General features: G+C 29.5%; 1 protein-coding gene across 1 annotated transcript; it reads left to right on the top strand.

The window, feature by feature from the left end:
- The first annotated feature begins 9,411 nt into the window (after positions 1 to 9,411).
- Positions 9,412 to 12,139, top strand: LOC129903116 (gibberellin 20 oxidase 1-like). Its single transcript, XM_055978611.1, has 3 exons — positions 9,412 to 10,032; positions 10,726 to 11,047; positions 11,624 to 12,139. The coding sequence occupies exons 1-3, from the start codon at positions 9,464 to 9,466 to the stop codon at positions 11,885 to 11,887; spliced, it is 1,155 nt and encodes a 384-aa protein (XP_055834586.1). The 5' UTR covers positions 9,412 to 9,463; the 3' UTR covers positions 11,888 to 12,139.
- The last annotated feature ends 1,662 nt before the right edge of the window (positions 12,140 to 13,801 follow it).

Below are 13,801 nucleotides of genomic sequence, written 5' to 3'. Positions count from 1 at the left end.
TGGCCTAGGGAATGAAATTGTGTTGTATTTCTTGATAGTTAGGCCATTGTATTGATCCTTGATATGTTTAATGTTTCTAGACCAAGAATGAGAAGAACGAACCCGGAAAGGGAAGACTATTGCATTGTAAGGTTGTGAAAGCTTGAATTTGAGGTATGTGATGGTCTAGTTTCCCGTTTGTGTTTCATATGCTTGTTAAATTGCTTCATGATATGCATGTGTGTATATGAATAGGGAATCATGCTAGATTATGCGTGAAATGATCACTTGCTAGCATGTTATTGTGATGGACTTGTTCTTGGTGGTATAAATGCTGTAAACATTGAGTGTTCTTATGATTGTGTTATCTTGAGACCGGGTATCACATTTCGACACATAATTTGAATCGGGTGTCACGTTCTGACACAAAGTTGATTATTTGTAGGTCCCTTGAGAGGACCGAAATTATAGCGTGTGGAAGACATTGATTTGTGATATTGAAATATTGTTGACTTATTCTGTATATGTATATGCCTATTGCGTTGGATTTACTTGTCTATGATTCGCTTACTGGCTAACCGCGTGATCCTACCATTACACCGTTGTTTTTTATGTACTGATAATATACTTGCTCTGCCTTTTTGTTAAGTACAGGGCATATTCCGTCGGTTGCGGAGAGACCTCGTCTAGAGGAGTGATCGTGTCTTCGAGTTCAAGGGTGAGCTATTCCTTCAGGCTGCCGTGGACTCTATCATTGTTCTAGTCCTTTCTTTTCCAGGACTTAGGTGTTCAGACAATGTTTCTATTTATTACTGGTTTCTATTTGGAGTTGCACTTCTGTTCTAGACTTCTTAGTTTGAATTTTGGTACGATGACTTTCAGTTCGTAGGATGTGTTTACTTTCGCAATGTCGTTGTTATTAACATGGTTGGCTGAGTTTATGGGAACTCAACATTATTTCTGATTTATTCCTACTTCCTCAAGTATTTAATTGTTATCTCCTAAGTTTGATGAACTGGGCTGTAGAAATGGTTCTCCGCTGAAAAAAATATTGTGGGTGCCAATCACGGCGGGTGGGGATCATGAGAATCACTCGATCAAAATTTTACCTGCAAAGATATTTTGAATATTGTCATCTTTTCATGATGTTGATTGGACTCTGCTTAGTGCTTGATGTCAAGTTAAATTATATAACATTATTCAAATATTTTTACTTTTAAAAAAAAAAATATTTGATTTAATATAAAATTTGTCGAGTTCATGTTGAAATTGGACAAAAACCAAATGGACAATAAATTTATAATATTTGTTACATACATGAAAGTTATGAATAATTGTTGCATTGTTGATGGAAGAATTCAAATTAGAAGCAAGCTAAGCAAGATATATCCACAAGATGTCAAGACATATAACTTTCTATTTTTGATACTTAATTATATGCTTACATATGCTACTATTACAACCTTTTGGGGCCTACATTGCTTCTCCATCTTGGCAATGTAGTGGTGTCATTTTTATATTTATGCTGAATATTTTCATTTATTTATTATATATACACATACTTATCTCGTAAAATATTTCGATGAAATGATGCTCGTGATACCACTTGAGGCAAAGTATATATATATTTTCCATTCTTTAATTAGAAGTTTTGAATTCAATTTTAAAGAATGAGAAAATCATTAATTGGAAGTCCTTCCTTTTTTAATGGTCATACGCAATACAAATAAAAAAAGCTTAAAAGTCTATAAATGACAAAAGTATGACTAAAAAAAAAATCTATTTGCCCAGTAGTTGTACTATTACTTTTTTTTACCTCCAAAATACAATATTCAATATCGTCTAATGACTCAAAGATACTCTAAACATGTATTCAAAGCTCTACCACATGACATTCTTTCAACAAGGGGAAGTAATTATTTTTCTAAAGAAACTCAAGTTAGTGTTATTAGACACATTGAAATACAGAGCATAATGCAATAACACGAGTGGGAAAAGTCAACTAAAAAGAAAAAAAAGTGGATGATTCCATTTTAGATTATGTTTGATGTTGTGTTTATGCATCATTGACATACGTGTGTTTCCATATCCATAGACTATTTTTAATTTAAACAATTGATTGAGCGACTATTCACTATTAAACCATTACTATTTTTATCATTGAAATTTTTTACTGATAAATACTCAAAAATTATTTTTATAGATATTTTAATTGCATTAGTGAAAAAAAATAGAATATTTTTATATAGATAAATTAAAAAGTTTTTCACTATTTCAGCGAAAATTTATTTTTCATGCATCATGTGTTTTTCCAGTAAAGTTGCAGTGGATTAAACTTATATTTCTAATAGTGATTTAGATTAATTCTTCACAATGTAGACATAATAGTAATCCCAATATCAAGATTATTATTCTTGGACCAAAAAAATAAATCAAGAACACTATTCCCCATTACCCCAACAGAAGTTGGTGGGGGTGTACTCTAGAAGTATCTATTAGGCCTGACTAAGCTTAGAATAGATGGATAGTGGACGAAGGATTATCAGTTAACGCCGTTTGTTGAATAATTATATCACATAAGGTTAAATTTATTCGGTGGGTTGAGATGAGTGTTATCACATCCAAATTTAAATTGTGACAAAAATAAATTGCAATCACGAATAAAATATGAAGAAATATAACTTTATTAATAAATAGTGTGGGTACAAATCTGTTTGTTCCCTTGATTAGTGGCGTATTTATCAAGGATGATTTGAACTTAATCTCAATGAATGAATTTGTGGAACTCCTCGAAGTATTTGATTATCAAAGAGAGTTTGACATATTTTAATTTTTTTATGAATATTTCATGAATTTATGAAATTTTCGAAATGTCTTGTCAAGGAAATCTAATACTCTATATATAGGCTTGGTCTATTTGATTCAGGACCTTTTGCTGCTGCTTCTCTTTCAAATTTGGTTCCTAATAAAAGAATAAGATTGTTGGAATAGCCTTTTAAAATGTTGGAATAGCCTTTCATTTTCAACAATCTAATGCTACACCAACCTTTTCATCATCCCTTCAGCTTTTCAAATTTTGTATTGAACACATGACATAGTTAGGACCCTTCAAATTTTATTTGAGCCTATGTTCAACCCAAATCCACCCCCTATTTTACTAAGGTTGGAAAGAAGACCAACCAGCCTTTCGCTTCTTCCTTATACTAGATTTTTTCCAAGGATTCTCCCTGACTTTGTTGTAGGGCTAGTACGCTGAGCATCTTTCAATTCTTCTGTGGCGGTGCACCAAGCAAGCACACGACAAAACGAAAAGTATCATTGTACGTCGTCCTTCCTTGAAATGAAACTTTCATGTTGGAACAAGAACTAGCATGAAAGTCGATCTATTACTACCAGGCGGTTGTTCCTATTTCATTTTCTTTTAGCTTCCAAGAAAACTATCTGAAATAGGATTCGTCTTGTAGAGTATTCGTACAAAATTTTAATGTATGCACTTCTATCACATGCTAAATTCACAAAATTAACTTTAAAATGATCTAGTTTATAAAATATCTACAAAGTATATAGATTGTGTATATTTTATACTATATATATGCACTAATTATGTTGTGTATATTTTGGCCATGTTGGTAAACTATTTGACCGAATGCTATATATCCATAATTTTTTCTTAGAAAAACAACACCATCAATAATGTTTTTTTTTTACGGAAAAGTGACTAAAATTCTCTCAAACTATTGAAAATGGTACAAAAATGTCATATTCATCTATTGGGCCTAAAATGCTCCTGACATCCACCTTTAGGTCCAAATATTATCGTTTCTTTAACGGAAAAAGGCATTTTACTCCCAATAGATTGATGAGGGGCATTGTTATACCAGTTTCAATAGTTCGAGGGCATTTTAGGCCCTTTTCCCTAATTAAAATTCTGCTAAATAAATTTTGATTTATAATGATTTGTAATTAAATTGTAACTAATAGATGACTACCACATATTTTAAAAAATTATTCAAATTATTTAATTAAAATTCTGTTAAATAACTTTTGATTTATAATTAATTTTAAATAATTAAATTGTAACCAATAGATGGTCGCCACGTGTTTAAAAAAATTATTTAATTAAAATTCTGTTAAATAAATTATAATTTATAATTAATTTTAAATAATTAGATTGTAACCAATAGATGACCGTTACATGTTAAAAAAATTATTTAAATTATTTAATTAAAATTCTATTAAGTAAATTTTGATTTATAATTAATTTTAAATAATTAAATTGTAACCAATAGATGGCCGTCATATTTTTTTAAAAAATGTTTAAATTATTTAATTAAAATTCTGTTAAATAAATTTTGATTTATAATTAATTTTAAATAATTAAATTATAACCAATAGATGGCCGCCACATGTTTAAAAAATTATTTAAATTATTTAATTAAAATTCTATTAAAAGGGCCTAAAATGCCTTTGAACTATTGAAAATGCTACAAAAATTACCCTCATCCATCTATTGGCCTAATGCCCTTTTCCGTTAAAGAAAAAAGTCATTTTCGGACCTAAAGGTGAATGCCAAAGACATTTTAGGCACAATAGATGGATGAGGGACAATTTTGTATCATTTTCAATATTTCAAGGATATTTTAGGCCCTTTTCCATTTCTTTTATGTTACATTTGGAATCTAATACCTGTTTGTAGGGCTGTACAGGGCAAACCGATAAACCGCACCAAACCGACAAACCGACCCAAACCGAAAAAAACTCCGACTTGTGGTTTGGTTTGACTTGGTTTGGTGTTTGGAAAAAAAAACACGACCATTATAGGATTGATTTGGTTTTAACTAAAAGAAATCAAACCGAACCCAAACCGACCCGATTATAGATATACTACTTTTAAATTATGTTATACATAAAAATATTTATTAAAATATAATTTATAAATATTTTTTAAAAAATTTTCATAATTTTTGTTTTCTTTCTTACATTTAGATTTGGACTTGAGAAGCACATCTAAATAATATACAAAAAAAGCTCATCTTATAAAGTTATATTATAAAGTTAAAACTTCAAACAGTGTTCTGTCTCCATCTTATATGTTGATATTTTGTACTAGAACTCTTTTTAAGAAGCACTGCTCTGTGCTTTTTATTAGATACTATGAAAAACTCGAGAAATCCGAAAAACCCAAAAAACCCGAGAAACCCGAAAAACCCGAAAAAACCCAAAAATCCGAGAAAAATTGATATCGAAAAACCCGACTTTTATTGGTTTGGTTTGATTTATAGATTTAATAACCCGACACAAACGGTTTGGTTTGGTTTGTAAAAAATCCGAACCAACCCGATCCATGTACATCCCTACCTGTTTGGATGATCTAACTAATCTAGACTCAGGTCGTGTAAGATACATTAGGGAGTAAGCACCTCTTATAAGGACTTTTGTTTTTGTTTTCTAAGATTCAACAGAATACTGTTTTTTCACCTCTTACAGGACACTAACATTGTTTTTTTACTTTTTAAATTTCTTACAATTTTTCTTATTGTGAGTTGATGAATTGAGAAAGAGAAACTATCATTACAAGAGAATCAAAGACTTCTTTTAATTATCAATTAAATTTAACATATCTTATTATGTTATTGATTAAATCATTAAAAAATTTAAAAATTACTAACGGAATTGATAGACTAATAACATAAAAAACACACACAGTCTACAAATTTTGTTTAAATTCGATTTATCGACTATTTGTGTTTGTGATTAAATTGTATATATCTATAATAACAAGTAATCTATTTTAATTTAAAAAATATATATTTATAGATATTGTTTGAATGATGGATATAAGTGTCGTCTTACTTTGTTTAACTCTTTCGGTCCATACACGTTTTCGAAGTGCTAATAATAAGAGAGGCACAAATATGAGTATCTCCATTTAAAATAAAATAAAACAACATAAATAATACAAAATGTCTATTGATTAACACGTTTGCATTATTTGGATTCTTGTGTTTATTTTCTTAAATAATCAATACTCAATAAGATATAAATTTAAAACTCTTGTACTTTAGGTCCTTTAATTTCAATCATTTAATTAAGAAATAATGATCAAAAATACATTTGTGAATTTACACTTTAAATATTTCATATTCTCCTTTTTGCATGAAACTATCACTATATTTATTAAAATACAATTTAATTGCTATTAGTTGTTTCCTTTTTCGATCTTACATCGTTTAGATAGAAAAAAGAATAATTAATATGTGTTTTAATATATAAATAATGATATTTCATGTAAAAAAAGAGAATAATTAATAGTTAAAACTCTCAAAAAGTGATAATATATATTTTTGATAGTTATCTCTTTAATTAAGACAATCACTCAAAACACATACAAAAGAGAAACATAATTAAGTTTTTTATTTCTTAAAGAAAAAAAGTTGTGCTAGAAATATATCATCAAGTTAAGTTAATCTACGAAAAATATATAATTAATCACTGTAAATATAATCTCATAATTTAAAAATAAAACAAATAATATATATATGAATAAAATATAGAGCGAACGTAGTTAATGACTAATGTGTTCATTTGAATTTAATGACTTCCTTAATTTAATTTTAAAATAAATAGTTTAAAACAAATATTTTAATTCATTTTATGTGACACAACTTCTATTTGGAGAGTCAAAAGAATCTTTTTCTGGTCTTTATTTTTTTTCACACGTCTTTTAAATTTTTTAAAATTATGGTAAATTTATATAATATCTAAATATACAAATTTTATTTCAAAATGCCTGAACATTCTATGCTTGAATTCTTAAATTGTTTAACTCATGCATATACTGAATAGTATTACATAAAATGAGATGGATAAAGTAATTGTCCCGATCCCGATCCGTCGTGACTAGCACCCATACTAATCACAAAGAAATCCCAAACTTTAGGATGCTAAATAAGTGTAAAACAAGAATAAAGGCTGAGTTCCCATAAACTCATAAAACAACTAGTTATCAACTCAAAATATGTGGAAGTAAACACACCCTAGGAACCGAAAGTCGTCGTACAAAACTCTAAACTAAACAAGTCTAAAACAAGGGAATACAACCCCAAAAGAAGAAGAAACATAGCCATGAACTGAACCAATGTTTGAATCTAAGTCCTAAAAAGGACTAGAAAATAAAAGAGTCTACGACAGCTTGAAAGAAACAGCTTACCCTTAAACTCGAACAATAGTCACTCCTCTAAATGAGGTCTCTCTACAGCCAGATGAATATGCCCCGTACTCAAAAAAAGATAGCGCAAGTGTAGTATCAGTACACAAAAAAATGGTGTACTAATAGGATCACACGGTTAGCTAGTAATCGGATCATAGACAATTAAACTCAACACAATAAGCACATATATATAGAATAAGCCAACCAATCTCATGTTCAACCACATTCAGCAGGATCACAACTCAATATCTTCAACATGCTATAACTTCACACAAGGGTCCTCACAAGGGCCCACAACAATCAACTTTGTGTTAAAATGTGACATCCGATCCAAATATGTGTCGGAACATGACATTCGATCCAAATATGTATCGGAATGCGATATCCGATTCAATTTACATGTCAAAACGTGGCACCCGATCCAATCATACCACAATCACAAATACATTTAGTATTTACAACATTATATCACCAAGAACAGGTTCATCACCAAAAACAAGCCAGCAAGTGATCATTTCACACATAATCTAGCATGTCTCCCTATTCATATACATATATGCATATCATGAAGCAGTTTAACAAGTATATGAAATACATACGGAAATCAAAATCATCACCTACATCAAATTCATGCTTCAACAATTTTACAATGCAAGAGTCAGATTCGTTTCTCTCGTTCTTGGTCTAGAAAATAATAGATGCATGTAAAGGATCATCACAATGTCCTAACTATCATGAAATATAACTCAATTCACATCCTAGGCCAAACCCATGATCCTAACCCCACTCTAGGGATATTTTTCATCATTAATTTTTAGTTCAAACCCTTTTCTAATGATTACCAACCATAGTTTCTAGGTTTTAGGAATCAAAGGATGAATTTAGGGAGTAAAATTCTTACCTTAAGCATGGAAATCCGTGAAAAATTGATGAAAATCGCCCTAGGTCATCTCCTGAAGTTTTAGAAACTGTCTTTGCAGAAAAAGATAATTTCTGGGTTTTCCTGACTTAAGTCGCGACTGCCTCGCTCTGGCGGGTTGCACAAAAATAGAGAGTTCGGAGTTTGAGCTTCAAGCCCCCATTTCTCAACACATCCCCTTCACAAGACGTATTAAAATATACCCTTCACACCGAATTCGATTTCGAGAGTTTTACTCTCCCGAATGTGATTCATTGAAGCCGCAAATGTTTCATATCGTCTTGGCTATCAGCTTACTCAAATAATCAGAGATTCGCTCTCCCACTATATATATGGTCACCCTAGACTTCACCTGACTCTGAATTCGTCCAAGTCTGGTCAGGCTAAATTTTTCAAAGTTACTATCCAATGTTTTCTGGCCCGAAATCTTTCGCCATTGGTTTATTCCTAACGACGAGGAAATGTCGTTACAGTAATAGAATTCAAATCAGTAAAATAAATTACACAAATTATGTTAGAATTTCATTCTTGAATCGAGATTCTATTGGAATAAATTTTTGGGATAGTTTCAACTAATATACAATAAAATAATTAGTTCACAACAAATATAATCATGTTTTATTTACATAAAAAATAGCCAAAATTATAGAAAATATACAGTGACTATACAATATAGATTACTTATACATGAGTTATACACTTAATATGTATTATGATATAGTCAAAAACTGAATATAGTTTGACTATACATGAAATGTACATTGACTATACATGCATATACAATGAATGGCCATTTTTTTGGTAATTACTTTTGCCGAATAACCATGCGGTGTAGCTATTCTTAATTTTTTTACCTTTTAAAAATAAAAATAAGATCTATATACACTTTATTCTTTGCACACTCCATTAATAATATTATACTGAATATATTATTATTATTTTATTAAAATTTCAAATTTTAACTTCACATCATGAATCCGTAATGGAGGAGAGTGGATGTATAAGCTATAGCCTATAAGATGTATAGCTGCCCTACAAAGGAAACGACAAAGTATACACTATATAGGGAATCACTTTCCTATCAAACCTATACAAAAGACAAAATAAATTATGGACCAATATCTAATTTTAAGCATTTATAAGCCCTTCTAAGCAAAGTGGTCAATTTTGGAATTATAATTCAATTTTTTGTGTTAATGACACCATGAGAAAAGGCCTATATAAGATTCCAAATTTTGTTCAACTTATCATTCCGTTTATCTCTTACTACTACTACTAATATTTTCTACATCTTCCCCCCCCCCCTCCCTACTATCAAAGATCAAGAAAATTTTATAAGCTATACATGCAACATAATGGCAATTGATTGTATGATCACAAGAAATCACAACTTGACATCCAAAGATGATCAAGAATATGATATAATCAAAACAAATAAGCCATTGACTTTTGATGCATCTTTGATGAAAAATGAGTCAAACATACCAAGCCAATTCATATGGCCAGATCATGAGAAACCAAATTGTGCTAGTGCTACTAGAGAACTACAAGTTCCACTTATAGACTTAAGTGGTGTACTTTCAAATGACCCTATTGAAATCAAGAAAACAATTAGCCTTGTTAATGAAGCATGTTCAAAACATGGTTTTTTCTTAGTGATTAATCATGGAGTTGACACAAATCTCATTAAAAATGCCCATGTTTGCATGGATAAGTTCTTTGAATTGCCACTTTGTGAGAAGCAAAAAGCACAAAGGAAGATTGGTGAACATTGTGGTTATGCTAGTAGCTTTATTGGAAGGTTTTCATCTAAGTTGCCTTGGAAAGAAACACTCTCTTTTCAATACTCCGATGAGGAAGGTTCATCACACATAGTTGAAGATTATTTTCAAAGGACAATGGGTGAAAAATTTAGTCATCTTGGGTAAGAGTTAATGCAAACTCTTTTTACTTGATACTTTTTGTTTTTTAGTCTGTTTCAAAAATATCCACAAACTTTCTATTTTTGAAAACTCTTGACTTTAACTTCATATATCCTTATGACATTTTTTTTATAGTCATAGAAATGTCATATTATATTTAAAATAGTCTAAGGGTACTTTTGGTATGTATCAAGAATTTATTATTCTTTGTCAAATATCATATCAAATTAAATCAGTGACACTCTTTACTTTGTAGACCTAATTATCGGTATTTTTTAATGAAATGGTTTTATAGTCATAGAAATATCATGTCATGCTTAAAATAACTACTTTTAACTATATTTTCAATATCATGTACAAAAAAGTTTATCTTCTTTGCTTTAATTTTGTGTCAAGTCAAATTTACAACACTCTTCACCTTATAGTCTGATTTGAAAAGAATGATGCACATCTTTTCTATGTTGAAAATTCTTTAACTTTAAACCTTTTATTTTATCCTTAATGATATACTTTTATAGTTATAAAAATATCATGTCATGTTTAAAACATCAAATTTCAAAGATATTTTTAGCAGTATATGCTAAAAATATCATCATTTTTCTTAATTTTTTTGTCAAGTCAAAGATGATAAAATAAAATGAAAAGCTTCCCCCCTCATCAATTGTATTAATTGATTTTTTTGTTTTGTTTTATAGGAAGGTTTATCAAGATTATTGCAATGCCATGAGCACCCTTTCTCTAAGGATCATGGAACTTTTGGGATTGAGCCTTGGTGTGAGCAAGAACCACTTCAAAGAATTCTTCCAAGAAAATGAATCCATAATGAGACTAAATTATTATCCAACATGTCAAAAACCAGAACTCACTTTAGGGACAGGGCCTCATTGTGATCCCACATCATTAACCATTCTCCATCAAGATAGTGTTGGTGGGCTTCAAGTTTTTGTGGACAACGAGTGGCACTCCATCACTCCAAATTTCAATGCTTTTGTTGTTAACATTGGCGACACATTTATGGTAACGTATCTTCAACACGTCCCTTCACTTTAAAATTCTTATTAATAATGAGTACTAATATTGAGATCATGAGTCGTGATTATTGCTCGTATGTGTATTGATATCAGATTACAGTATGTGATCATCATATCTAAAAATATATTCTCTAGTTTTTAGATGGTGAAATGCTTGCATTACAAAAAGGTGAATTTTTGATGGATCGTTCCCATTGAATCACCATCATAAATATGAGGTTTTTTAAATCAAAAGTCTATCTTAAACATTTTAGACGAGCCAATTTTTGACAGAAATCTATCAAAATTCACGTTTTTTAGTAGTAGGGGTGATGCATGATACTTTCAATAACATGATGACATTAGTTACTCTTGTCATACACCTAGTTGAATACACATATATCCCATGAAACTAATTCCAAAGAAATCAATCGACAAATATAATTTCCATCGAAAATCCTAGATTATTGATGGCATTCTGACAGAAACGTCCATCAATTCGCGACCATGCACACCTAACTTTGAAATTTAGTCAAAATGTTCATACATACTCATATACTAATTTGGACTTTATTATTTGCAGGCACTATCAAATGGACGATACAAAAGTTGCTTGCACAGGGCAGTGGTAAACAACAAAATACCTAGGAAATCACTTGCTTTTTTTCTTTGTCCCAAGAAAGATAAGGTGGTGACCCCACCAATTGAATTAGTGGACTCCAACAATCCAAGAATTTATCCAGATTTCACGTGGCCAGACTTATTAGAATTTACACAAAAGCAATATAGAGCTGATATGAACACTCTACAAACTTTCTCAATTTGGCTTCAAAAAACACAAGTTTAATTATCTCCTCTAGAGCAATTAATTGCAATTCGGTCCGTATTCAATACCTGCTTGACTAGCTCAATAAACAACTTTGAAACTTTCTTCTATCTACTAAAATTTTAACTTTAAGGCAAGTTCGCTATAAAGCCTACCGGTTAGAAAATCCTTAAGAACGAGAAATTCCGGCAAACAAATAATCATTGAGTCGTACATGTTTTAATGAGGACATAGAAATGGAAAAATCAAGAGGGGGGGGGGGGGGAGTAGTTGTATGGATGCTCAATTTTGTAATTTATTTGACTCATGAATGAAGACTATGATTAATTAGTTTTACATTATCTTCATAAATGACATGGTTCAAATCTATCAGGTTCAGAAAAACTTCATATCCTTAAAGACATTTTCTAGATTAACATGAAACGGAGGAAGTCTTGTTTCAATTAAATATCTCAATTCTTAATAAAGTATTTTATTTAGATATTTTTTATTTAAATTTTAAAAAAAAATTACACTTGCTTTTATTCGTCTATTTGATAGTTAAGCTAAGCACATAAATGATAAAACATGTCATCTCTTTTAATTATACGTATCAAGTTCAAGTAGAAAATGTATGGAGTTTTATGATTTATTGAATCGAACACATATAACTAAAGATAATGATATATTTTATATAGTTAACTCAACTATCTAATATATGAATGAGAACACACAACCAAACATATCTAATTGAAATTAAGGTATTCAAATGAAATAAAACTTACTTCAAATATCTAAATAAAATATCCGCATAAATTTAAGAAATTGATTATATATTAAGTCTATGTTATTTTGTTGTAGAAGTGTCAAAAAGATCCAAAGAGTAATGAATCATTTAGAAATAGTACTCTCAATGAGGAAGAATCCATTACTAGTACAGTGGTACAAGAAATTGACAATTCTTTCAATATTCTAAATGTGGATTTTTGTGCAAGTGTATGATATGTCTGCTTTTATTTTATTTTATTTTATGGTTGGGAATTATTTTACGTCTGCAGATTTGGAATTTTATGACTTCACGAAAAATGCCAAAAGAACACTTGGGACATATGTCTTGCTCCTTGTCTTTGTATGGAGTAACACTCTTCCTTTTTCATCTTGATCGAGAGCGTTTTTCCTTTTAATACCGTGTATTTATATTAATCAAAAATTTTAAGTTGGACTCCGATATTTAGTGAGAAACTAAAAATAATTAACATAAGATCATAAATCCACCAATATATAATTTTCTTTAAAATTTTATGCACGAACATAAAAAGAAAAATTTTAAAAACTGTTAAGGAGTGTTTTTCTTCTTTAATTAATCTTATGCAAAGCGAATTAGGAAAAGAATATGTTTAAGAAAAAAAAATGGAAAAGAAAATTGTTGATTTATTAAGTTATATATATATATATATATATATATATATATATATATATATATATATATATAAAGCAAATGTATCAATAAATAATAAAACAAAATGAATTTTATGATATGAATTCAACCTCTTTTTGTAATAATAGTGTGACGTATTTATCCTATTGAATAACTTAAATAATAGCTATGAGTAATTATCTATAAAAGTGTAAAAACTAACTAGAAAATGAGATAAATAATATGTAATTAACAACATATAAAAATATTTACTATCAACCAATATAAATTAAATTTTTCTATACTAATAATCATTGCAAAGAGATTAATTAGATCACTCGTGTTGATACCTAGTTTCTAATGATTTTTGTTCAATCATAAGTGGGTTAATACAAGATAAACTTCCTCTCCTTAAGCATATATAGATTTTTTTTTTCATGAATCGTTAGAAGCAAATTCAATATTTAAAATTATAGTTTTAATATTTAAAATTTTTAATGTTATTAAACTTATGTACTTATAGAATTATAACTTCATAT

The sequence above is a fragment of the Solanum dulcamara genome, chromosome 9, assembly GCF_947179165.1.
Source record: "Solanum dulcamara chromosome 9, daSolDulc1.2, whole genome shotgun sequence".
Lineage (NCBI taxonomy): Eukaryota > Viridiplantae > Streptophyta > Magnoliopsida > Solanales > Solanaceae > Solanum > Solanum dulcamara.
Note: the sequence above shows the minus strand (reverse complement) of the source record. Positions and strands in the feature narration are given on the sequence as shown.

Excerpts from the sequence above, each read along its gene's own strand:
- LOC129903116 (XM_055978611.1), top strand. The coding sequence starts at position 9,464 with ATGGCAATTGATTGTATGATCACAAGAAATCACAACTTGACATCCAAA. Across the intron at positions 10,033-10,725 it reads GAAAAATTTAGTCATCTTGG|GAAGGTTTATCAAGATTATT; the intron begins GTAAGAGTTAAT and ends TTTGTTTTATAG. Across the intron at positions 11,048-11,623 it reads ACATTGGCGACACATTTATG|GCACTATCAAATGGACGATA; the intron begins GTAACGTATCTT and ends TATTATTTGCAG.